General features: G+C 41.2%; 1 protein-coding gene and 1 long non-coding RNA gene across 3 annotated transcripts in view; both read right to left on the bottom strand.

Annotated features, from left to right (window-relative positions):
* Positions 1-16,864, bottom strand: part of PDE6D (phosphodiesterase 6D) — a 31,004-nt gene extending 14,140 nt beyond the window's left edge. Inside the window, exons 1-2 of the mRNA XM_075202362.1 lie at positions 16,532-16,864; positions 15,875-16,019 (exon numbers count right to left, since the gene is read on the bottom strand). Coding sequence (XP_075058463.1) covers positions 15,875-15,921 — 47 coding nt within the window. The 5' untranslated portion in view covers positions 15,922-16,019; positions 16,532-16,864. The remainder of the gene's footprint in view (positions 1-15,874; positions 16,020-16,531) is intronic.
* Positions 1-26,171, bottom strand: part of LOC142144026 (uncharacterized) — a 995,146-nt gene that overhangs the window by 406,104 nt on the left and 562,871 nt on the right. The gene's annotated exons all lie outside the window — the stretch shown is intronic.

Raw genomic sequence — 26,171 nt, 5'->3', positions numbered from 1 at the left:
CTGTGTTAGAAGCACCCCAAAATACAACTGTAATACCAGACACCAATACCAAAGTTATGGTATTTTCAATTTTAAAACATCTAGCTCAAGGATGATATATGGATTTACATGGTTAACACCATATTAAGTTTATTCTCATTTAGCTCCATGGCCATCAAACACATTGTTATTATTGTTCATTTATAAGGTGCCATGAAAAGGGTGTAAGACAGGTGTTGTAGAGAACACGAGGGAGGCAAGAGACAAGGATTCACAGGTAGAGGTGGGAGAAGACAAGGGTTCCGCTCATGAGATCTTACAATGTAATGGGAATATGTTAAGATTCTATTAATAATCAAGTGCATAAATAAGATTGTAGGCAACAATGAAAACAGGTTTGGAACTTTTTGTTATGTGCCTTTATTATTTACAGGTACCCTTCTAATCAATCATTTTGCCCAACCCTCATCTGAATTCCCCTCCGACTAGGCATGCTTGTCTATAAGGAAAGTGCCTTCATTGGACCACAAGGAAGGTTAGTCCATTAGTCAGGGCAATTGTAATTGCAAAAAAGGGTTACCTAGTAATGCCTTTGTGTTAATGACTTACTGTATAAAGACTAGGCACAGAAATCATGGTTATAAAATGTTGTACAGCAAGTGTAAGCAAACTTTGTTTTATTTGAATGACAGGTACCATCAACTACAACTTCCATCAGTTTAAAAGTACAGCCTACATTAAGGATAGCTGTAATACTAACAGTAAAACTGCAGTACCTACAGTAGTTATTGCTGGAAAGATTTTTCCCTTTTAAGCATAATCTGCACTGGACACAATCCTAGAAACCTCACATAAAGGAAAAAATAAAAACAAAAACAGATGTAGCGGATTTTTCCCCCTAACATACTTAACGGATTACACATTTTAAACATTTAATACTGAGTAGTTGACGGCAGGCTCAAGTCGAAGTTCTGCCCGAGTTATTGGAATATTATCCATCTATCCCATAATGACACAATGTATTAGCATTCTTCCTGAGAGCATTAAAAGTCCATCATGTATATGGCAGAGCCAAGCCTTGCAGAAAATAGACCTGGCTATATCCACTCCTCTCTGCTATAAAATGACAACAAGATGTGTACACTTGCATTAAAAACTTTAACAAGAATGTGTGCCTGTCATGAACACACCGCAGTAGTGCTAATTTCCTTGATGCCCCATAAATTCCACTTTAGTTTTGCCATACATGCAGGCCACTGGATAAACCCCTCACTACAGGAGCCAAAATTGTCTTGTTACCTGCCATGTGCAAGTACTAAAGCTAGCTTTCATTGTGGTTACAAAGAACTTTTCATTTCCAGAGCCGGGTTTGTGAACACATTTTATCCCCAAGCTTTAAGCATTATCTAACAAACCTTCCTCCTATCCACTTTTGTCAATGTAAGGAGATTCCATGTAATGGTAAATCTCACTGATTTACATTTTTACCCCAGTTCTGCAGTTCAAATATTCTGGTACGAATAAAGCAGCAGGATTATGAGCTTCTAACTACACTAAGACACTGGAAGAAAGTAGTGAGAGCTGACTTTTCTGGAGATTATTATATATATGGTGCACTTTACCTTATAACAAAAATAATATAGATGCTTGTAAACACTCGAGTTGTTAAAAACCATCAAGCTAGAGATTGTTCAAATAGAAATTGAATAAATAAAATAAAAACACTAAATTCAACTGTAGTACAAGGTGTGTTTAAAGCACTGAAAACACACAGTTAGATGCTCATATTTCCCTTGTTGAGGTGGTATACCTCTACTACTATGCCATGTTGGCAGTGCCCTACCCATGACTTCTCTTGTTCTTCCAGATTTGGTGCAGTGGGAGCAGTAAAACAGAAGGCTGAAACATACAACAGTTGCTTACAACAGTAATCCCTTTTCCCCTGGTCTCTGTATGACGCAGGTTCATGTCTAACACTTTGCTAATAACTCAAAAATAAAGTCAGCAGATACAGAGACTTGAAAGCAAAGCAAGACAGGGCCACACATGATCTATTCATGACCATTCCGCAGAAAAAAAAATGAACATCCTTTTCACTCCTGTAGGAAAAAGAGAACCATTGAAGAATATACACCAATGACTATTTGGCTCTACGTACAGTAACAAAAGTACTGCATAGTCTGGTCAATGCTATTCCCCACACAGACATTAATTAAATCATTTTATGGAAACCTTTGACTAAATGTAGCCCTAATTAATAAGAGTATGAAGCTTTAAAAAAACCTCTACCCCCCAACCAAGGGGCTCCAAGAACACTGTGCTAGCAAAGTCTCCTGGCCTGACCTAGTTTGTAAATAACCATCAACAGGTAACAAGAGCACGTTGACTCAGGTCTGAAATCTCCACAGAAAAAGACGCATAATAATATAAGAATAACCCTTATTTGCACCAAAGACTTCTCGTTAAAGAGAAGTACAGAGTAAAAGTGCAAAAAATCATGTGTTTATTTGGGGTGGGTTTTTTTCTGTTTTTTTAAATTAACACCAATATCTTATGTTAGCAAGACTGTTAGGACGTTTAGAGGAAGACAGGTTCACTCCCTTCCTTAGCTGCACAAAACATCTGTGATCTAGTAAAGACACTTTCAAAATGTTACTGAGTTATAATCTGCAATGTGAAGCTCATCCCAGCTGCAAACAGATGTATGTGTGGGTGTCATCTGAGGGAAAATCTGATCAGCCAATCAAACAGGAAAAAGTCAAACAAAAATGTTATCTCTAAGGAATCAACAAATTATAAAACAAACTTTGGTCTTTTTCCCTTAGCTCTTGGCATGCGGACTTGTTTTTGTTATGGGCTACTTTTTTTTTTTTTAACGTTGGTCAGATCTAACTTACCTCCTAGTTTGGTACTGTGACAAGATATTGCATAAGGCCTCATACACACATAGGGCCTGATTCATCAAGGCACGTATACTGAGGACAATGCGCATTTGTTTTAAAACGCACGTAAAACGGCTCTGCGCACACCGAAATACATCAAAGCACAGATCTCAAGATAGGCCTGCTCTGCTCTACTACACAAGGGCTATATATAGATATATATATATATATATCGGAGAATAAATAACCCAGCGCTCAGTTAATCCCATATTCTGTATGGCACTAGCTGCATGGCAACATAAATGTCCTTTATGTATCCAATACAAAAAGACAATTGTTGTCAGCGCTTATCCTTAACACTATATATCTGTGTGTATCTAGCAAAATGAAAATATGACATATTAGTTCATATTTTGATTAAACCATTTAAGCCTGCATCCCAGCTTCAAGGGTATCTCATTCTATGCAGGTCCTACACTGACTTTTATGCTTCAAACACCATTAAAATGCAGTTAAAATCAGATGCACGCACCACCCAGGTACAGGGGCTTACACCAAGCGCAGGCCTATTTCTCTGGATTTGTCTCAAAGTACTGTCTTATGTTGTCCTAGCAGCTGTCTTTCATACCTATATAAGGATAATTTGAGTGTGGCCCACAAGCCAGCCTTTGCTAGATGTAAGATGAGATACACTTGACGCTGGGATGCACAGATATACAATGTTAAGGATAAGCAGTAACGATTGTCTTTTTATAGTTGCTCCTGATTGCAAATACATGTTATAGCATGCATACGAGACTGCGATTACTAGCGATCAGGATTTAGACTAGCCCTGTAGCTAGAGCATTTACCGACGTATGTCCAGGTTCTGGGGATGCGCGGAGTGATTTTGCGTACGATAAGCTCAAAATCACCAGATACGTGCCTTGATGAATCAGGCCATTGCCTTTAAAGCATTTAACACATTGCACATTGACACTGATCGCACAAAATGTAATGTAAGCAAATTGACTAACTTTCAGTGTTCACTTCACTCAGAGTTGATTTTGAGACACTAACTTTCAGTAAAAGCACAATGAAGTTCTATTAGATTGCTCTATTACAAATACAAAGTAAACTATGTCCCAGGGAGCTTTAAAACACATTAATGAATGCGTTATGAACACGCTGTTAAAGTTGAATAAAACATACAAGTTTTGTCTATTGTTTTTCAGGGCCCACGTGTACGAGACTATAAGGAACGAGTATTACCTAGGCAGCCATTACAGTCACTGGCAATATGTTGAAAATCAATTATGCACTGAACAATCAAGAGACCACATAATATACAAGGTAGAACGCTGTTGCATCATCATTGCATGTAAACTGACACCACTACTAAATCAGGAGTATATGGCAAGGGACAAAGACACAGAGGACCATTTGGCAGTAAACAAGTTAGTACATATCCTATCTTCTTTGTAAGCAGCAGGAACTGATCATGAGGGTGATGCAGAAGATTATACATGTCAACCCTAAATAGGGGGGGTATGACAAGGCTCTGTTAATGCAAATCTACTATCAATTAATTGTAGAATTAAACTGTACCACCCAACAATAAAACGTTAGTCATGTTTGAATATATATATATATATATATATATATATATATATAATATATATATATATATACACATACACACACACACACACACACCTCACAGTACCATTTAGGGGACGGTGCGTGGATTTACATGGCAAGATTACAAAAATGTGCAAGTCGTGCAGGGACAGATGTGCAATATTCTGCATTCGGAGAAACAAAATTTGGTTTTACAGCGCAATATACGGAAATGGGCTGGAAGGTGTAGAGAGTGTGTATATTTGAAGGCATGCTTAACATTGCTGTATACTGCAGGGCTTTCTGGACTAAATAAAGGGTCTTTAAAAAATAAATTCACCGAAGACAGAAATGTTTTTATCCAGCAAAAAAAAAAAAATATAAACCAATGCTAAAGTCACAAGTAATAAGGATTCTGCAGTGGTAGCAGCCAATACACAGATGCATTCCATTATATAAAGTTTGTATATGTGGATGTGTGTGGAAGCAGTACCGTGTCACAATGTTTTATTGTTCTAGATGAGGATGATTGATACATAAAGCACTATGGGGCCAAAATGACGCATTTGGCAGTGCCCCGCCCCCCACTCGCGCCTGTCTCCAGGAAAGAACTTGCCCAAAGTAGGCAAGTATGGAATAGGTTTAACCCAAGAAAAGTCCTGGAGAGGTGATCTGAGAGGAAGAGATAAGGATGATGTGTGCCGAGTTGTAGTTCATTTAGGAGAGTACCTGGATACTAGAGAAGAGATGTCAGGAGGTGTGACATTGCTTAGAGCTTTATAGGTTAAGACTATCATTTTGAAATGCATTGTGTGGTGACAGGGTGCCTATGTGAGACAGCGAGGGGTAGCAGTTAAGGAGCACAAATCTAATGATTATGATTAGAACATTTAACAGCATTTTAATTGCTTCATGGATCAGAAATGGACAAGATATTTTCAAGCTGCAGATGGCAGGCAAATGCCATTATGAGAAAGTAAGGATTAAATAAGTCAAGAATTACACTTAAACAGCAAGCCTGAGAGATTGGAATATCTTCAATAACAATTGTTATGTCAAGCACGGGAACAGATGTAGACGGAGGAAACAATGACAAATTCTATCCATGTTCAGTTTGAAACAGCAAGAGGACATGAAAGAAAAGACAGCTGCAAGGCAGTCAGGAACCCGAGCCAGTAGAGATGACAGATAAGGAGCTGAGAAATAGATTTGAGTGTTATCGGCATATGAATGATACTGAAACCCAAAAGGAGCATATAAAACTGACAAGGTTGACATTCACAGAAGAGGAGAGGTCCAAGGACAAAGCATTGAGGTATTCATTTAGAGGACAAGGAGAAGAGAGAGCTGGACCACTCAAGGCTTGTTCAGACACAGGAGAGAGGCTGCAGATAGATTAAACAGAATCATTTATAAAAGTACTGATATTTAGATTCAGCAGTAAGATACATAATGTACTACCAGTGCTCTATGCCCCAGATAAATTGAATAAAAGAAGATTTTTATATTTACGAAAAATCCGTTTCTCCGATTCCATCTGGGGCACACTGCTACCATGTGGTTGTAGTTGAGTTGAGTTGGCACTTAACTGATTAATTTGTAGCTGCTAACAGACTCCTCCACTCTGCAATCCCCCGTAGCTAGTCAGTGTAATTCTAAAGCCCTCAAGGAAGAGTCGAACAACCAAGAAGCAAACAGCAGAAGAGCAGAAAGGAGGGAGTGCAGTGTGCCCCAGATGAAAGGGATTAATCGAAAGTAAAAAAATCCTCTTTTCTCCTTCATCCTATCTGGGGGACATTGCTACCATGGGGACGTACAAAAGCAGCCCCGTTAAGGGAGGGACCATTCTAGAAACCCAGCTCGTATTACACTACGGCCAAAGCTAACATCGGAGGACACAAACCCATTGAACTTATAAAATTTGGTGAATGTGTGGATTGAGGACCATCTAGCAATTTTTTGCTTAGAAGCTGGCCAGCCTCTTCTTTGGGAATTGATCAGGACAAAAAAAAAAAAAAAGAAAAAAAAGAGAAGGATACCCAAAGTTCTTTTTACGTAAATACGTAATGCCCTAACCACATCCAGATATTCTAAGGTGGAAACCGCGGAGGCATCTTGGAACACTGGAACCACTAGTTCATGATTAGCATGAAACCCGGAAACTACTTTCGGTTTAAAAGAAGGGACAGTCCGTCCTGTCGTCATGGAAGATCAGGAAAGGTTCCCTACAGGAAAGAGCCCCAAGCTCTGACACTCGTCTAGCGGACACTATGGCCAGCAGGAATGCCTCCTTCAATGTCAGATATCTCAGGTCCGCTGCCTGTAAGGGTTCAAAGGGGGGTTCCTGTAGCATAGAGAATACCAAATTCAGAACCCAAAAGGCCTGCCAGACGCATCTGGAAGAATATAGAAAGGGCACAGACTTGGACCTTTAAGGATCCCAGGCGGAGCCCTGCATCAAGACACTTTTGAAGAAAAGCCAGTAGCTAGGGCAAATGAAATTTATTCGTATGGTGTGAGAGCCGGGCACACCATTTAATGTAGATGCACCAGATTCTATAGTAAATGCGGACTGAGGCCATCTTACTAGCCCATAACAGGGTATTCACCACCCTGGAGTAAAAATCTTTGGACCTCCAGAGTCTGGCTTCAACAGCCATGCCGTCAAAGTCAGCCGAGGCAGGTCATAATGCTGAAAGGGACCCTGTAGGAGGAGGTTGTCGCGAAGAAGCAAGTCCTTGTCCTACAGCCATGAAAAGGATGTCTGCATACCATCATGTGTGGTCAATCGGGACCTACCAGTGTGACCAGCTGGAGTACTCGGGGAAGCATTGGAATGGGACGAAACAGATACCCCAACCAAAAACTCCAGTGCATTGTCACAATGTCCACCGCCACCAGGTACTTTGATTTTGAGCAGAACTTGGGAACCTGCTAGTTGTGTCTGGACACCATAAGATCCAGATCCGAAAGACCCCACCTCCGGACCATTATCTGCAATACCTCCGGATGAAGTGACCTTTTCCCTGGTATTGCTGTGTGACGGCTTAAGAAGTCGGCTTACCAATTTTGAATGCCTGGAATGAATATGGTTGACAGAAATGGGACAAACTGTTCTGTCCAAGAAATATCTGGGTTGCTATGAACATTGTCCCTGAACTTTTTGTCCTTCCCTGTTTGTTGACACATACCACGGCCGTGACATTGTCCGATTGTAGATGGGGATCCCTGAATAAGAAACTGAGCCCCTTTGAGAGCCATCAACATGGCCTTCAACTCCAGAATATTTATTGGGAGGAAAGTTTCCTGTGCCGACCAAAGACCCTGAAGGTGCAAATGTAGAGCCACTGCACCCCAGCCCTTTAGAGTGGCATCCATCATTATGATGATCCAGGAGCAAAGGATCTGCCCATGCTTAGGTGTTCTTGGATCCTCCACCACTTGAGCTAAACCAAAGTAAGCCCAACTCTTGGGCACTTAGACTATACTGACTAGCTACAGGGGGGTTACAGAGGGGAGGAGTGTGTCAGCAGCCACAAATTAACCAGTTAAGAGCCAACTTTACACTCCCCAACTACAAAACCATGGTAGCAGTGTCCCCCATATAGGATGAAGGAGAAAATAAGTTTTCCGTAACAGATCCAGCCTGCTGAAGGAATTGCGCCCTAAGGGGAACTTTCTATCATATTTGGTGGACCTGCCTCAAGAGATCATTATCCTGGGACAAAATACACAGAATCTACAACTGGTGGAAGCTTGGATTCCTAAGCACCTATGGAACTTCCGGCTTTCCTAGCCACCTCAACGAAACTCGTGTCCCATGTGCTAGCAGTAACTTAGATCACAGTCACCATCTAAAGCTATATGTTATACCTATTCTGCAATTCTCCCATCCCTTTTCCCCCCCACTTTCTGTCCCTCCCCCAAAAGCCTGTTTGTGCAATGTTATTGGTCATTTCAAACGGTCATATATTTGTAACAAAATGTGGACTTAGTATGCTATTTCACACATTTCCTGTGTAGTCTGCATTTAACACATTTGTCCTTTCAAAATAAAGAATTGAAAAAATAAATTCTGTAAAACCAAGATCATAATGTGCATCTCAATTGTACTTTGTTGTGATTACACATAAATGCAATTGTTGGTTTGGAAACAACGAAAAAGGAAGTGTGTTTGGCATCTTAAATAAAATGTTGATCATCTCTTTACTTAAATCCCTTCACATAAGGTTCTACTTCATTTCCCCATCATCCTCTCTTCAAATTCCTTATCTACATTTCCCATTTTTTTTTCACAGACAATGGTTTTCTACATTGCACAATTTTGATCATGTTGTCACTATATGATTTACGTATTATCTGTACCCACACGTTTCAGTTAAAAAAAAAAAAAATGGGAAAAAAAAAACAACCAAAAAACACAAAACAAGCCACATATAACAACTCATTTCAAACTTTGCAAGCTTTCGGGCCACAATGGCCGATTTCACATGCTTTGTTTAGAATTTATTATAGTAAATGCAGTAGTCTACATCATGCCACTCAGGGGATTCTAGCCTCAAAACTTTCTTCCTTTAGAATATTAGTAGATTAAATGTATAAAAAAAAGTGTTGTCTTTAGATAAAAACTTTCCTGTGAGAGATAGCGATTCATTATGAATCCAACAGAAAAATGACACAGGTCCATCAAGTTCAGCCTTTTATAAATGCTAAATGTGTTGATCTGAAACAAAACCCCAGCCTCACAGACAGTGGGTAAAATTCCTTTCTGAACCCAAAAAAATGGATAAATTATCTGCATCAACCACCCCCATAAATGTGTTGCTATCAATTATAACCACAGATACCCTTTGTTGTAATAAAGGCATTGAATAGATTTTTTTATTTTTTTTAATTGTACACACCCACGTTTGTGCAAATGCCCCTATTTTCTATAGGGTCAGCTAATGTTTTTTTGAGAGCCAAGATGTCCACATCTGTCAGTGTGCAAAGTTTTGCCCAATCTGATGGGAAGAAGTAGGTAGATTGGGGGTGCCTGTTGCTGAACAAAGACTTTTGCATGTGGGTGAAAAGCATTATTATTATTATTATTAATATTTATTTATAAGGCGCCACAAGGCATCCGCAGCGCCGTACAGAGACAAACAAAATTACAATACAATGGGAGACAGCACAGTACAGTAAACACAGCAACTCAGTAAGCTCAATGCACAGCTAGAGAGGGCGGGGAAGGGGGAGGGAGGATCCGCAAACGACGGGGCCCAAGAAGGAGGGCGCGGAAGAAAGGGAGACCCCCAGGGGGGAGGAGGGAGCGAGAGTGGACGTGGGGTGGAGGACCCTCGAGGAGGAGGGCTAAGTAGCTGGAGAGCAGAGTTAGAAGTGGTGGAAACAGGAGGAGAGATGGCCCTGCTCAGAGGAGTGTACAATCTAAGGGGAGGGGTGGACAGACAGAGAGACGCAGGGGAGAGAGGGAGAAGATAAGGTAGGAAGTTAAGTGGGAGACAGAAAGGCTTTAAGAAAAAAGTGGGTTTTTAGGGCCCGTTTGAAACTGGACAGATTAGGGGAAGTTCTGATGGAGGGAGGGAGCTTGTTCCAGTGGAGGGGGGCAGCACGGCGAGGGCCTTGAAAGGTGAGTGTGAGGAGCTTAAAGAGGATTCTGAAGGGGAATGGGAGCCAGTGAAGGGCTAGGTAGAGGGGGGAGACAAAAGAGGAGCGGCGAGAGAGGAAAATAAGCCTAGCTGCAGCGTTAAGGACGGATCGAAGGGGATCGAGATGAGAGTGGGGGAGGCCAGTGAGGAGGAGGTTGCAGTAGTCCAGACGGGAGATGATCAGAGAGTGGATAAGGCATTTGGTGGCATCTTGGGAGAGGAAGGGTCGGATGCGAGCGATGTTGCGCAGCTGGAAGCGGCAGGATTTAGCAAGAGAGAGGATGTGGGGGCCAAAGGAGAAAGAGGAGTCGAGGATGACACCAAGGCAGCGAAGTTGGGGGACAGGGGAGATAGAGGTGTTGTCGACAGTGATGGAGAGGTCAGAAGGGGATGGGGTATGAGAGGGAGGAAAAACTATGAGCTCAGTTTTGGCAAGGTTAAGTTTGAGGAATCGAGAGGACATCCAGGAGGAGATGGCAGAGAGGCAGGCGGACACCCTAGAGAGGAGGGAGGGAGAGAGATCAGGAGAGGAGAGGTATAGTTGAGTGTCGTCAGCGTAAAGGTGGTAGCTGAAGCCGAAGGAGCTAATGAGTTCACCCAGGGAGGAGGTGTATAGAGAGAAGAGTAAGGGTCCCAGAACAGAGCCCTGAGGGACCCCGACTGGAAGGGTGGATGGGGGGGGAAGAGAGACCCAGAGGTGGTGACAGAGAAAGAACGGTGAGTAAGGTAAGAGGTGAACCAGGACAGGACTGGGCCGGAGAGGCCGAAAGACTGGAGGGTGTGAAGGAGGAGGGGGTGGTCAACGGTGTCAAAGGCTGCAGAGAGGTCATGGAGGATGAGAAGGGAGAAGTGGCCCCTGGCTTTAGCAGAGAGGAGGTCATTGGTGACTTTAGCCAGGGCAGTTTCAGTGGAGTGGAGGGGGCGGAAACCAGACTGGAGAGGATCAAGGAGGGAGTATTCAGAAAGGTAGGAGGTGAGACGGCTGCAGACGAGCCTCTCGAGAAAGCATCGCCTTTTTCACCCACATTTTACTTTGCGGAATTTAAATGAAGCACAGAGGTGGAGAGGCACACTTGGAGGGGCATTCTCTGCTTTGCTAGAGGGCATACATTACAATCTGCCTTTTCCACTAGCTCTGAGGTGACGGAGACTGGGCATCTTCCTATACATTAAATGGGATATATCCATTATACTTTTGCAGAAAAGTGCATTTTTATATGCTTTTCAACTAATTAATTAAAACTTTCCTACACACAAATAAGACATGTAATGACGCACCCTAACTTATTATTAATTTAAGACATAAATTAAGCTAAATCAAACATTATTTAAGGAGAAAAGTTGAAATTAATGGAAGAGGTGGTCTCAAAAGTTGTAGATTGGATTTTGAAGTTACTTTTATTCTTTCCATCATGCGCATTTTCAAGTGGATCTGTAAACCCACAACACTAGGTATAGACTGATTTTCTGAGGCAGTTCTTATGACAGAGCATTGGGCGTGCACCAAGAACAATGTCAGCCATTCAATCTTATGGGGACAGCATTGCAGGAGAGGGATCTTCGGATTCCTCTCTGGCCGCCTTCCTGCTCTCTCCTGTGTTAATTTACGTAAATAACCTCTGCACATGCTCAACCCAGTCATACATGCGCATTAAAAACTGCAGGTTAGAACCTTATGATAACTTCTCTCTAGAGACAGCCTCCTATCAGGTGCGACTTCAGTAGAAAGTAGCCACAAGTAATCTGTCATCACTGAAATGACAGATGATAATTAACGAGGCAAAAGTACGAATCAAAATAAATAGGTCCCTTAGTGAGATTGTTTACACATAACAGGCAGCCACTAAAGGTCTTTGGAGGTCCTTTTGGTTCCCCTCACTCCCTCATTCCTACCCTAAACAAATGTTGGATAGGAAAATAGAATATGTCTATCTGACTTGTAGAAGGCCAGAACAATGGTGATGTTAACAGCCTCTTTAACTGCTGTTTGTAGCAGGCACAGTCACAAGATGTGTATAAAGCTTTTTTATGCACATATTTATTTATAGGTTCTTACGATCCATCACATGGGAAAGCTAAAAAAAGAAAGAAAAAAAAAAAAAAAAAAAAAAATAGTAAAAAAAAAAGTAAATAAATAAAAAATTTGTGAGGGCACATTCACAAAAATCCTGGGTGAGAGAAAGCGTTTCCCCAGCAAAGATTCTGATATAACAATTATTTACTTTTTAGGGAAATGTATCTGCAAAATAACTTTCTCCATTTGTAAAGGAATACATATTTACACACACAAGAATTTTAAGTAGATGTAATTACATCTGTGTATTGGAATAGCCACGGGAGGTTTCTGTGCATGTAAGGGTCTCCAGTATGTCAGTTTATGAGTAATAAGTCTTTTGGTTCCCACTTAACTTTTTGAATATCCTGTCACTACAGTTTGACTGTCCAAATGATTCCTGAACATAATTTTTGTTTTGCTATTGTCTGGTTGTTATGGTAAGTAAATATGTATGAGGAAGGCCACTCTTTATTATGGTACCTGTTAATTATAAGGTTTCCACCATCCACCTGTCATTTAGTTATTTACACGGAGTATGAGCTCCTCTGCTGCAGCTCTCCAGTATGCCCCCATTTTCTGTGTTGGTATTGTGGAGGAGTCAAGTGGGGGACAGAAAGATCTTAAGAGTAGAGAGCTGTTAGACACTAGAGTCTACTTTTTGCTATCACAGGTGACTTCATTTAGTGGTAAATTTATGGGATTTCACTAAATTTGTGAAAATAATAAAAGCACAGAATTACTGATTTTTTTTTACTATTTGTAAGTTTTCTCAATATAATATGTTTGCTCTTCTATGCCTCATTTTTTAACCTCTTAATACTCAGTGGTATTTTACGAACAGTTCTGAATATCGGTTACACCAAAAATATAATATTTATTTTCTATTTCCTTATTTTCTTTAATATGGCAATATTTTTACAGTGGCAGTAAAAGTAACCTTCATATTACACAAACTTGTATGAAGGATTAAATACAGAAAAACTAGTTAAAACAATACTTTCATGATTCATAGGGATGTAGTCGAAATGGCAACAATGAAAATGTTGCCATTCAGAATATTGACACAATACTGTCGACAACCACAATGTCTCCTCAGTTAAAATGTCAACATCTGTAGGTTGTAATGTCAACAGTTACAATGTCAACAGAAAGCATTAAATTTAAAGCGGCAATGCCAGCAGTATGTGAAAATCAGGAAGTCCATGGATTCATTTTGGTTTAATTTCTTGGACATGCATGCCTAATTGGAATATTTACATATGAAGAGCCTGGATGCAGACTAGTACTACAGTGGGTATTTTTATTTATTTCAAATAAAGTAATTTTTAAGACGGTAGTGTGTGTTTTCTTTACATTTTGTTTTTTGAGCACTACAGGTCCCAGTGGGCCCTGGGTGCCAGGGCATGCTGGCACTTCTGAAAGTGCCAAGATGCCCAAACAGTTAATGGCAACCTGGGCTTGCTGGAATCTATAGTGCACCAGGGACAAACTGTTTTATTACTGTTAATTTTATTTATTTTTATTATTACCCCACAGCCACCGCCTAAGTACTCCAAGGGGCGAAGGGGGCGCATTTTTTTTCCAGGCCCCATCTCCCTAGGGAATCCAGCCCTATGCTGACCACCCTGGGGCTGGTTTATCATTATGGCAAGGGCACCCCATGCTGTGGGTTCCCCTATTATAGTGCCCCCAGCCTAAGTTGGCAAAGCCTAGCTGCTGGCCCTAGTAAAACCGGGGGAACCTGTCGACAGTCACAATGTCGACATTTTAACTGTGGCAACATAATGAACATGTCGCTATTCTGAATGTCGACTATTTCGATTGTCAAGGGTATGGTGTAGACATTCTGAATGTGACATTTTCATGATTGCCATTTCGTACCCAACCCGATTCACGATAACACTTTTATTTTACAGGGTTTTGCACTGTGTAAAACTATTTCCTTAATTATAGCAATATCAAACGTGTATTTATTCAATCTCCAATGCAGTAATAGGATCCAGAAATAAAAAATAAACATTTACATATGGATGTAACACTAAGGCTGGAAATGGGTGAAGAAAAGAAAACCGGTGCCATTTTGTTGGTGCCTGGAGTCACCTTCAGTCAGCACACTATATGCAAACATTTTGCTTCAGGGTGTGAAACTCACACAAATTACATCCGATTCAAGCAAAATGTAGTTTTCTTAAACAATTATTCATTACTGTACTTGATAATTATGCAATCATTTACACAGAGGATGTGCTCTTATGTTGTAGCTCTCCAGTAATCCCCCACCCTGGTACTCCCTCATCCTTGTGTGCCTGTATGCTGCCCACATTACTCAGGATAACGGGGGCTTATCCTAAATGGCACAGGAAGCCAATGTTTGCAGCGCTCGCTCACTACTTGCTCTTGATAACCAAATGACAGGTTGCTGGATGGTTTCATGAGGCACGTATATAATTAACAAGTACCTTTATCACTTGTTTATTTTTATTCATGGGAGACTGTCATGAGTTTAATGTGAACCTGATTGGTTCACCCTGTTACACAAGTAGATACAATATAATGTGTGTCTAGAGGCAGCTGACATAATCAGACTATGTCAATGTGATCATTTTCTGCTCTAAAAAGAACCTGTCACATTTAAGTTAATTAGTTGTTTAACGTGCCCACTACACTACACTGTCATTGAAAATAGATGACCTTTCACTGGGTTCTCAAAAATAAACCAGGCAAATTAAGAAAATACTGTTCTTTCACCCTAGTTTGACGCTTTATGGAAAGTTTCCACAGTACAGTTCTTCAAATTGTACCCAGTTTATAGGGTAAATCAACATGGATGGCAATGTCCAGATAAAAATTGAACATTTTGTCACAATATACTGTTTTCTGGAAATGTTTACCAAAGTAGGAGAGGAACATGATGTTAGCAGGATGTATAGCTAATTTACTGTTGGAGACATAACACAACAGCTCATTAGCAGTAAAATAACATAGTTGTACCATCGATTTGAGGCAACTTTACACTAAACTGGCACAAGGGACACATTGTTGTGGTTTGCACTTGTGTGAAATTACATTTACCATGCATTAAAAACAAAACAGTATAATTGCTTGACCATCTCTCCAACATATTAGGGAGCATATATGAAATCTGGTGCAAACAAAAAAAAAAAAAGATGGCGTTGCCCATAGCAATGTATCATAATTTTTTTTTCTAAACTGCATTAGAAAGGCGACACTTGAAATATGAATAACTGCAATAGGCAAAGCTACCTTTTTTTTCTCTGCATCAGTTTTCATAAATGTTCCCAATTATCAGACAACTTGACTTCAGTAGTCTGCAGTTTCCTAAATTAAAAAGAAAAAAGTTTTTTTCTCAGCAATAGCTTTTGAATGAAAAACCTTTTAGCAATAGACGTAACTTGAGTATATGCAGAAAGAGTAGTTCTAGAATACATATATACTTGAAAATAAGTAATTTTTTTATCATTAAAATCAAGGTAAAAACGCATTGATTCTATTCATGCTTTTATAGACGTTATTTAATTTAAACAGGGTTAGCAATACCCCTCATGGAAAATAAGGCCTAAAATCTCAACTATCGCACTATGCATTTGTCCAAAATCTAACTATACCTTCTTAGTAGTTATATAGACTAACCACTCTACCTTATACATAATCATTCTACATTTGTTACCAAAATATGCAAGTTTGGATACAGCTTGAATCCCTCCATGATCTTCTTAGCGCGCTCATTATTAGACATGTTGAAAGGTTTTCTTGTTTGTATCAAATTAATTCACTTCAGCTCAGAAGATGAATTTATGAAAAAAACGGTTCTGTCCAGCTTGTCAGGATAAGTCACTTCCAGATCACAGAAATAGCACAATAAAAGGAGATGCAGAATAAAGTCAGATTACAGTTCATATACTTGAGGAATTTGTGTTTTAGTTTGTACAAAGTAGGGTAATAATTTTGTATGTTAATTTAGGTAGTAATAGGCGCTGTCAGCTCTGACTGGTGATGTTTTTGAGGTAGGTTTTGCAGATACCAACTCAATCAAACTACTTATTTAGTGCACCTGCTAAGATGGGCCGTGACTGACAGGATCCAAGGCAGAATGACAATGTACTGAGAGAAACAGATCTGACAGGTATATTGTACAGACAACACATGTGCCAAAGAGAAGCTGAACCAGATGGGCAGGGTCCCTTTCTGGGATAGTTACAGTAGACAGGGTAGGGAACCTCTCATCAGGGGTAGTTAGAGTACCTCCAAGTGATGGATAGGGCACTTCTCAGGGGTAGTTACAGCTCAACAGCTGCAGGGTACCTCTATGGAGTGTTTATAGCTCAGACAGCTGATTGATAATGTACCTTTCTGGGCCAGTTACAGCTCAGATGCTGCCGGTGAGAGATGTTCTGCTTCTGACAATAGCTGGGACCTGTCCTGTGTATCAAAGTTTCGTTTGAGCAGCCAGCTTCTTCCTGAAGAGATAGGTACTGAGACTGAACAGTCTGTGGTTATTGCTATTGCCTGCACGGGCGGTTTTACATAGACAGTAGATATTCTGGCCTTTTTGACTCTACAATTCCCGTTTGAAGGCCGTTATCCCCTGTCATGTAGGCACAGGGTCCGGATAATCGGATTTATGGAAGAGACTACAGCACCGCCTCCAGCCACCCATAACGCCTCATGCGATTCTACCGATCCCGACGACCAACCAATAAAAAGCAGACTACTTCATAACGAATAGCCCAGTAGTCCAATCAATATGCGATTTATTTGGAACGCCCGCCTTTATGGGCAGGGCATGATGCACACAAGTTTGGTTGAATGCATAACGTTATAGTGTAAGATATGCGCGTCACTCTGCCCAGCAACGTGACGTTGCATAGAAACGGCAAGAAATGTAGTACGGAAAGTAAAAGAGGACAAAGTTGTCAGCTCTTTTAGCAATACAATATTTTAACAGGTGGAATAATTATTATTAGTACTGGATAATTGCATATATAATTACGGCATTGAACTAGAGCTTTATTTTCTAACCATATGTTGCGATTACAGGTCCTATTATATTTCAGTTTGATGTACAATCTTGCATAGGCTTTTTGCACAATTGCATAGATGGTATTTTAAGAAAATATCCAAAATCACAGGGTTATTTTAAACTGGAAAATTGTGGTGTTGCAGCAGAAAAGACCCTATTTCTTTAGCAGGACCTATTCTTGCACAATTTCAGAATAGCTCAGCAATATGGTGTAACTTGTGTTGGGGAATCGGGGTTCACTGATACTTCTATCAATCACCTTCAATGTCAATCAGATCTTCATTAATTTTCAGTCGACTGGTGAACAGAAAAACACTCAACAGCTGTATGATATAATGCTGAGCAGCTCTGATTCTGTTCCAATCTGAGACCGCTTCAGCGTCTTTATTTATACATAAAAGTTTAGGGGTATAGATGCTTAACCATACTTACCTACTTTCTTCAGCTCTCTTCCAGGAGCCTGCCAGTGGAGGTGGGCGTGAGGGGGGGTAATTTCGGTCACGCCCCCTGTGACGTCATGACGCCTCATTTGACAGCGGGGGCGGGGCCAAACGCTGCGATTCACCGGGAATCTCGACATTTGGGATCTAATTCTGCGCACTTCCTAGTGAAGTGGGCAGAATTCGGGAGATTGCCACACTCACCCGGTAGTCCGGGAGACTCTGGCGAAATGCGGGAGTCTCCCAGACATTCCGAGAGAGTTGGCAAGTATGTGCTTAACAACCAATTACAAGACAGTAGATTATGAAAGTAAGTCAATCAACAATTATATATACTGCAGTTTTCCATCAAAGTTCAAACAATTCTTTTTTCTTTCTGCGTTATCTCTTTCCAGGTTTTCTGCCAATATTCTTGTGCTACCCCCAGCTTTGAGTCCTTGGTCTTATCTGTAAGGAATATACAGCTGTGCATCCTTGAGCTGTTTCTGCTCACGGGGAACATCATGTTATGTGGCTTCACAACCTTGAACAATTCTTCTTCAAAACTGAACATAAAATCTGATGATTTCTTTTAAGGTTATAGCATAACATATTAGTTTCTAAAGCTTAATACGTGATAGATATTAAATCAATAATCATATAAATTTACCCTTACACTCCCCTCTTCTGATTAAATATCTACTTCTAACTTCTACCTATCCGTCATGGTGATAATCAGCAGAAGATAGTTAGCACTTACTTTTACACTATATGGTATCTTAAGGACCGCATATAGGTAGAATAATAATTCATTCAGCACGTATCCCCTGGTATCTTTATCACCATAACTCTTCTTTCCCTTTTTAATGTCTTATCTAGGTGTATAGAGGGGAGTATTTTTCTGATATCTATTTAAAATTTTCCTTGTATTACATGTTAAGTAACAGTTCCATATAATCATTAAAGTTAACACAAGAAGAATTAATAACAATGGATGAATCAAGATATTCATTGCTTTCTTCATGGAATATGATCCATTAACAAATATGTCCCACCAGTGATGTGACAATCCATTTTTCAATTACATCCCACTATTGTCTGGCCATTCTGCTCATAGGATTTTTTAACCAACTTAGTATCTGACCTGGGATCCACGCCTGCCCTAGGATTCTCATCAGTCCTACCACAAAAAGGATATACATTTTCATTCTGGTTTCTCGATGGTCACTGTCAATCTCTTGTTGCAGACTGTGCAGTTTTTTTGGTTTGATTGCTGACCATTGTTCATAATGTTCACTGTTTGTCTCAGGCATTAAACTTGTATACATTTCTGTGATCATTACTGGTTCAGGAATCTCATTATTTTTCCTGCAGGAACAACAATCAAATGTCAGTAGTTTATTAATCAGCCATATAACAATTTTCACTACACATATATACGATCAACAGGATTGCCAAACCCTTTGCTACTAATGCCAATATTCCCAATATCCAAAATGAATTATTACTGAAAATTTTGCCAATGAGGTTATGCGTCTATACAAAGGCATTTTCAGAGTTTACTCTCCTATGAGTGCAGATGGTTGAGCACTCCTTCCCCTTCTGTTTCTCACAGTGGCATAGACAATTTGTCACACTGGGTTAGGGAGCCCTTGATCCCTACTTCAGTCACAACTATTCTGGCAAGACATATCAATACCATATGACAGTACATTTCTATTTATCAGAACAAGACTCCCCTGATTTGAAGACTTTGCAGTGTGATGCGTGAATCCAGGGGGTAAATGTATCAATATGCGGGTTCCTCAACACCCGCGTGTTCAGCCTCTTCCGCGATTAAATTTCAAGCGGCGCTGCATTGTAAAGGGTTAACTTTCCTTTACAATGCAGCGCCGCTTGAAATTTAATCGCGGAAGAGGCTGAACACGCGGGTGTTGAAGAACCCGCATATTGATACATTTACCCCCAGGTGTCTTTTTCCCTGTATTTTCACTGCCATGGGAGTCGTCAACAGGACTTGATAAGGACCCTTGTATCTGGGTTCAAGACTTCTCCTGACGTGTTTTCTCACGACCACCCAGTCCCCAGGTTGCAGTCTGTCGGTACCTGTAGCAAAATTAGGGTCTAGAATGGAAGAGAACACTTGACCATGTAGTTAGTTGTTTCTGTAATAAGGCAACATAGTTCCACAAATCACCATGTACATGCCGTAGTTGCTGTGGAAAATAACAGCCTGTTCTGTGTGCTGTGCCAAACAGAATCTCATATGGTGTTAAACCTGTGTCTTTCCTAGGAGTGTTTCTTACTGAGTGCAGGGCCAAAAGTAAACATGAGATCCATGGCAGGCCTGGTTCAGCCATTATTTTCTGCATTTGCTTTTCTACATGCCCACGTCTCCACCACGCGACTAAAAATGATAGTCTGTGATATATCTATAGTATAATCACTTGTTAAAGCCTCTGAAAAGATATTGCTATTGTTTGGGAAATTAATTTTATGGGCAGAAACAAAAGTGTATGTGAATTGTGCGATTGTAAAGTGAAAAGGTGACTTTCTGTTGAAATGATACAGGAGAACTCAGGTGCAGTTTGACAAAACTGGGTAAAAAGAGATGACCTGAGAGACAAAGGTTCTGTTTGAAAGTATAACAGTGAGTAAAGAAGTCTTTGTGTGGCGTTCTGTTCTAACAGAGAACAGGAGATAAATAGACGCCACAGAGTATACATGGCAGGTATACTCGGAGCGAAAACAACAGGTTTTCGTCGCATTCCCAATAGTAATCGCAAAGCTTATTGATAGGTAGTATCTGTAAGCGATGCGATCGAACCGCATGGTTCATTGTGCAACCGTGATTGTGACTTGGGAGTTGTGGAGGGAAATACGCTGCAACCGCTGATATTCTGATCAATATCGAGTGCTAACAGTTGTAAAGTACCCAAACTGGAAAGGCAGGATATTGCGATGTTAATACTTTTCTGATCCCAGTTATTGTGTTAGGTTGTTCCTCGATTGAGTATGTTGACAATCGCGTGTTATTGTTCAGTGATACTTAGTCCGGTGGAGTTGAGGGGACATACCTGTTGAAATCGTCTACGGCCAATAAAGTCTCTAGTGGTAGAGAATGAATATGCTAGATATGGCCAATGATGTGCTGCCTAAGGAATGGCCGGTTGTTTCAGCGAGGTATATTATGCACAAGAAATATGGTGGGTACGCAATGGCGTACTGCGACAATGGGTCAAGATGACCCAGGAGTGTGTGAGACCTTTTCCACAGATCGGTAGTTTTGATTCAGAGGTGTTAAACAATGTTAGAGATAAAGTGCCGTTGATTGAGTCAACAAAAACGAGAGTTAAATATTATGACTGTTTAAAATTGTGATAACGAGAAGGGAACACGTGGCAAGGCAGCGCAGGCACAGCGGAAGTAGGTGTGGCACAAAGTGCGCGCACAATGGAAGTAAGCGTTGCAAAGCGTGGAGAACTGGGCGCATGCGCCCCCGCCGCCAAATGCTGATGGGGTGGTAAGTACAGCCGATACCAAAAATGTTAAAAATGTAACTAGTAATTTGCATTCTGTGATAAGCCATGTTAAGGGTAATGTTTCAGAAGAAGAAAATGAACCCACTGTCATTTCAGCCATTGCCCATGCTAGTAACATGCAAGAGGCACCACACGGACAAGGGAAAGGAACGGTCCCACTAGTAGGGGCAGCGGCTGAAATTGGTGAGAATAATGTAGAAATTAATAGAAGGGGGAACATTCATTGTACTGCAACAGTAATTCCAGCAACTAGTCCAGACTGTAGTGATTTGGTAGTGTCACGGTTCCGCGTCACAATTCTGCGACAGGAGTAGTAAGGGACGGTAACCAGACAGGAACTAATACAACTCCCAGTGAGGCGCGGAATCTAACAAGGAAGAGGTATTTGCCAGGGACCAGCCGCAAGGCGGTTTGGACTTAGCTGCACCCCCTTGCAGGTCACGACCCCCACTGAAAGCGACCAGTAGATATATGAGAGATAAGTCACTGGAGTAGTAAGTACTCGCGAATAGCAGAGATGAGTCACAGGATGTAGCCAGCAGATAAAGGACAACCGGAGAGTGCAGAAGAGTGTCAGCTCTGCGGACGACTGTTTTACCATGGAGTGGCGGCAGGAATACTTTTCAGTGGTCAGCAGGATACACACGGATGGTGATGATGGTTGCAGGAGAACTCCGGCAGGTTACACAGACACGAAAAAGGGCTGTAGAGTATCAGCTCTGCAGACGACTGTTTTACCACGGAGTAGCGACAGAAATACTTTACAGTGGTCAGCAGGATACACACGTATGATGAAATAGCAGGACAGCCAGTAGATAGTCAGCTCTTGGGATGAGACGCAGACTTGGAGCCAGGAACCCATGGAAGGCACATGAAGATCAGGCACTGAGGACAGGGAGGAGGTGCCTTTTAAACTTGGAGCCAAAACTCCTAACCAATAGGGGAAGGAGCAGTGTAATTGACAGATCGGGTCTGCACATGCGCAGACCCGGCAAGATGGCGGCACCCAGCACGGACCGAGCGAGCAGCAGGAGCAGGTATATAAGCCGGGGATCGGGTATATGACCCGATTCCCCGGCGCGTGATAGGTAGGTTTACATCCTGTCCGCACAATAGCAGTTCCCAATGGGAAGGAGAACAAAGATGGTATAGTTTCCATTAAATATGTAGTAGTGCATTGTCCATGGACTAGGTCTGAGCTGTTTTCAATTATGTCTGATTTCCCTGATCATACAAAAGATTAGGCCAAGTGTCAGAAATTGATTAGACATTTAGGTAATGCACATGAGCCAACTAATAAAGATTGGCGAGTGGTGTTGAGGGCCTGTCTTTCTCTCGATACTGATATATAAAAGTTCATTAAGGATTGTATGTTGGAGGAGGATAGATCCTTAACAGAGGATGATAATCAGGAAAATATTAAACGTATAATCTCACAGTTGGCCATATTTTTTCCCATGTTAATGAACTGGAGCAAACAACACAGGGATACCAGATATAAAGGAATATGTGCAACACAGGGAAGTAGTTGTTACAGTACTAATGGATGGTCTCAGGGAGGATCTAAAGACCCAGGTACAAACCTCTTTGCCTAATTGGAGAGGCCTCACAGTAGATGCAATTAGAGAGTCTGCTGTGGAACATGCTAAAACATATGTAAAAGGGAAAAGGCGCAGAGTGATAGGCTAATGATGGCGAGTATCCAGGCTTTAGAAAGATTACATTCACAACCTCAGACTTATAAAACCCAATATAAGGGACGAAAGAAACAGAAGTCTTTGAAGTGTTTTAACTGCCTTAAGAAGGGACACTTGAGGAAGGATTGTAAAGAAACAACTAGGGCGAAAGCAAGGAGATTAAGACCAACTAAGGGTGAATATTAATCTGTGGTAAGTATCATTGTGCAGGATTAGAGAGAAATGAACCTAAATGTACATGATCTTTTTGCTGTTTGTATTATGTTGTCTTGTGCTTACTCTCCTGTAGCTGGTAAGGAATGAAAATGTTGGTTTGTCTTTGTTATTTGAAAATAACTTTATCTTGTTCCTCCTTTTCTATAGATAAGGACAAACAAAGAGATATATGCTTAGTAATTAAGGGGATTGATAGAACAAATTAACAATGGATCATTGTAACACACTTTCTTTTATTTGCTGTGGCTCATGATAATTTATTTGGCTGAGATTCATTATTCAAAATGAAATGTGTGCATACCCTGCTCTAATGTTGTTTTGTGTATTCCAGACACACGGAGGATACAGAGTATGCATCACAAAGAGTTAATTTTGAACTTCTCTATTATAGTCAGGAAGTCTATTGCAAGGTATATCGGTAGTGTGATCATGAGATACCGAGTTCCATATGAGCTAACGATAGACGACACTGGATTGGACGGGTGACGTAACTCCCAGTTAAACTTGAGAAGAATGGGGAGGGGTCATAGTTTAGTGAATAGCTGAGGGGATTAGTGGAAAAGTAGGACCATTTTCCCATAGTGTCCAATCCAGCTGTCCCTTTGCTGTAAAATCTCATACATGCTTCTTTGTTTTCTGTTTGTCTGCAAATTTTTTATTTTTTTTTAGTATTCGTTACTTTTCTATTTCTCAGTGTCACTCACCGGACTGTGAGTGCTACTTCTAAGGCAGCTAGGAACCGTGTCCGTCCATTATTATGAGGTACTGCGCATGTGCAGTCCCTTTCAACCTTCAGTTCCGTTCCTTTAACTTAATTGGCTGATCAGGCAACTCTCCCTATATTAAGCACCTGTGGTCAATACCACGTTGCCTGATCTTGGAGTCTCATTCCTCATGAGTCTCTGAAGGTGTTCCAGTGCCTGCTCGTGTGTTCAGCTGATGCTGATTCTTGTTTGCCGTTTGTGGTTTCCAGACCACTTCTATTCCTCGTGTTCCTAGTGTCTTCAGCAGCTGATTCCTATCCGCTGCCTCCGTTTATCTACAGCTACAGATTACTGCAAACTCTCCTGTGTTTCTTCGTGACTCCAGCAGCTGATTCCTATCCGCTGCCTCCGTGTATCTACAGTTACAGATTACTGCAAACTCTCCTGTGTTACATCGCTACTGTTCCAGCTGATTCCTGTTCGCCACTTCAGCGTGTCTACAGAGTCTGCTCGTCTCAGCGCTCCAGTCTGCATTCTACCTGCCGTCAGCTGACCCGCTGGCTACTGCTTCTACAGTGTGTCCATTTGTGTCTACTCGCCTGTTGCATCGAGTCTACGCTCCTCGGCTTCCAGCTTTGCTACATCGCTTCAACTCTCCCGTGGTCTCCTGCTGTTCTATTCTATATACTACTGCTTCCTGAGTATTTGTCATCTTTGCTGGCCTACCTACAGTGCGCTGCACCTACCTGCCGCTTCCATTCTGCTAGGACTTCGCATCTCGTCTGTCCCCGGCCGCTCAGGTATCCCTGCAGCTATTCCTAACAGCCTACTCATCTGAACCACGGTATGCATACTTCTCATTGACTGTGCTGGTGTATTGCATATCCATCTGGACTGAGTTGTTCTCCTCCGGAGTTTCCATCCTCTGAGACTATTGCTATTATTGACTGTGTTTCCTTTTGCTGGGCTATTTGAGTGACTTTGTTTATCTGTGCAGTGCTGTTTATTCATTATTATCATTGTGTGCAGTTCAACGTGGGATCAAGTTCAGTGTACCCGTGTAGACTCTGCATAGCATTTATCTCCTCGTGTCCTTCCTCACATATATATTCAGTGGTACAACTTGCTAGAGGCAGACCACTGATTCCTGTTTCCCTGTGTCACCAGTTGCATATATCCTCTCACATAAGCAGTGGTACAACTTGCTACTCGCAGACCACTGACTTCCCCGTGACCTTCACCTGGATTCCATTCCTTCACTACAGACAGCGGTACAACTTGCTATACGCAGACCACTGACTTCCACCTCCTTAGTACTCCTGGACATTCCTTCTCAATATAGCAGTGGTACAACTTGCCGTGCGCAGACCACTGACTACCCTCACGTGCCCTTGTCCATCCGGATCCTCGTGTTCAGTTACCTATTGTTTACCAGTGCTGCTAGTCATAGACTTTCTGAGCATTCTCTAACCATCTGCTGTTTCCAGTTCCATTATCACCCTGCCATCAGAGTATCATATATCAACTCTACTGCTCTGATAAGACCATCAGCGGGTGATACTGGGTAAAGACTCCTAGTGCCCGTGACACTCAGTCTTTACATCTCTGTCAGTATCTTACTCTTTTCTTGTAAAGAGATACAAAAACACATAGACATGGTCTCATTTATGGGGCTAAGACATTTGTGACATCAGACAGAGTCAGGGATACACACACTAGATTGACATAAGTCACGGAAGTAGCTAGGGGTTTGTTTTATGTGTATAGAAGCTGCTGATTTTAAGCAGAGAGGTTTTGTTGTGGAAATATGATTCATGTTTTATAGATTGCATGTCTGCCTTTTTGTCTCCTGTGTAAGGTGTGCCTTTATATATATGCACAAAGGGTGGTAGGAGACAGGAGAATGGCTGTAGGAGAGACATACAGATAAGCATCTCTGTTTAGAACATTGAAGTAGGATTTTTGCCACAAGACCTGACATAAGTGAAACTCTAGAAAATGTTCATGTTTTTATATTTTTCACCATTAGACAGACATGCGCTAGATATTGTTATAATTGACTAAAGTGTTATAGAAATGGACCCCTTCTCACTTAACCAAGAAGCTGAACGTGTGGGATTGAAAAATGGCATGTGAATTGGCAGAGGGTAATTCAATTGATAAACACTGGTCTTCAGTATTTTTCTAGTATAGGGGGCGACGTTAAGGCGGCTGAAGAACGTTTTTTTCTATATAACAATGGCAGTACATAAGTAGAACACTCACATTACATGGATGACTTGTGACAGTGACACAGTTACCAACTGAAGTAGCTGTTAGTTAGGTTCACACTTACACACATGATTGTCACAACAGGGTGGACATGGCTGTCAAATAGACAGCAGGGTT

Source organism: Mixophyes fleayi, chromosome 3 (assembly GCF_038048845.1).
Source record: "Mixophyes fleayi isolate aMixFle1 chromosome 3, aMixFle1.hap1, whole genome shotgun sequence".
NCBI lineage: Eukaryota > Metazoa > Chordata > Amphibia > Anura > Limnodynastidae > Mixophyes > Mixophyes fleayi.
The sequence above is the reverse complement of the archived record's forward strand: the minus strand, read 5'-3'. Positions and strand labels throughout refer to the sequence as shown.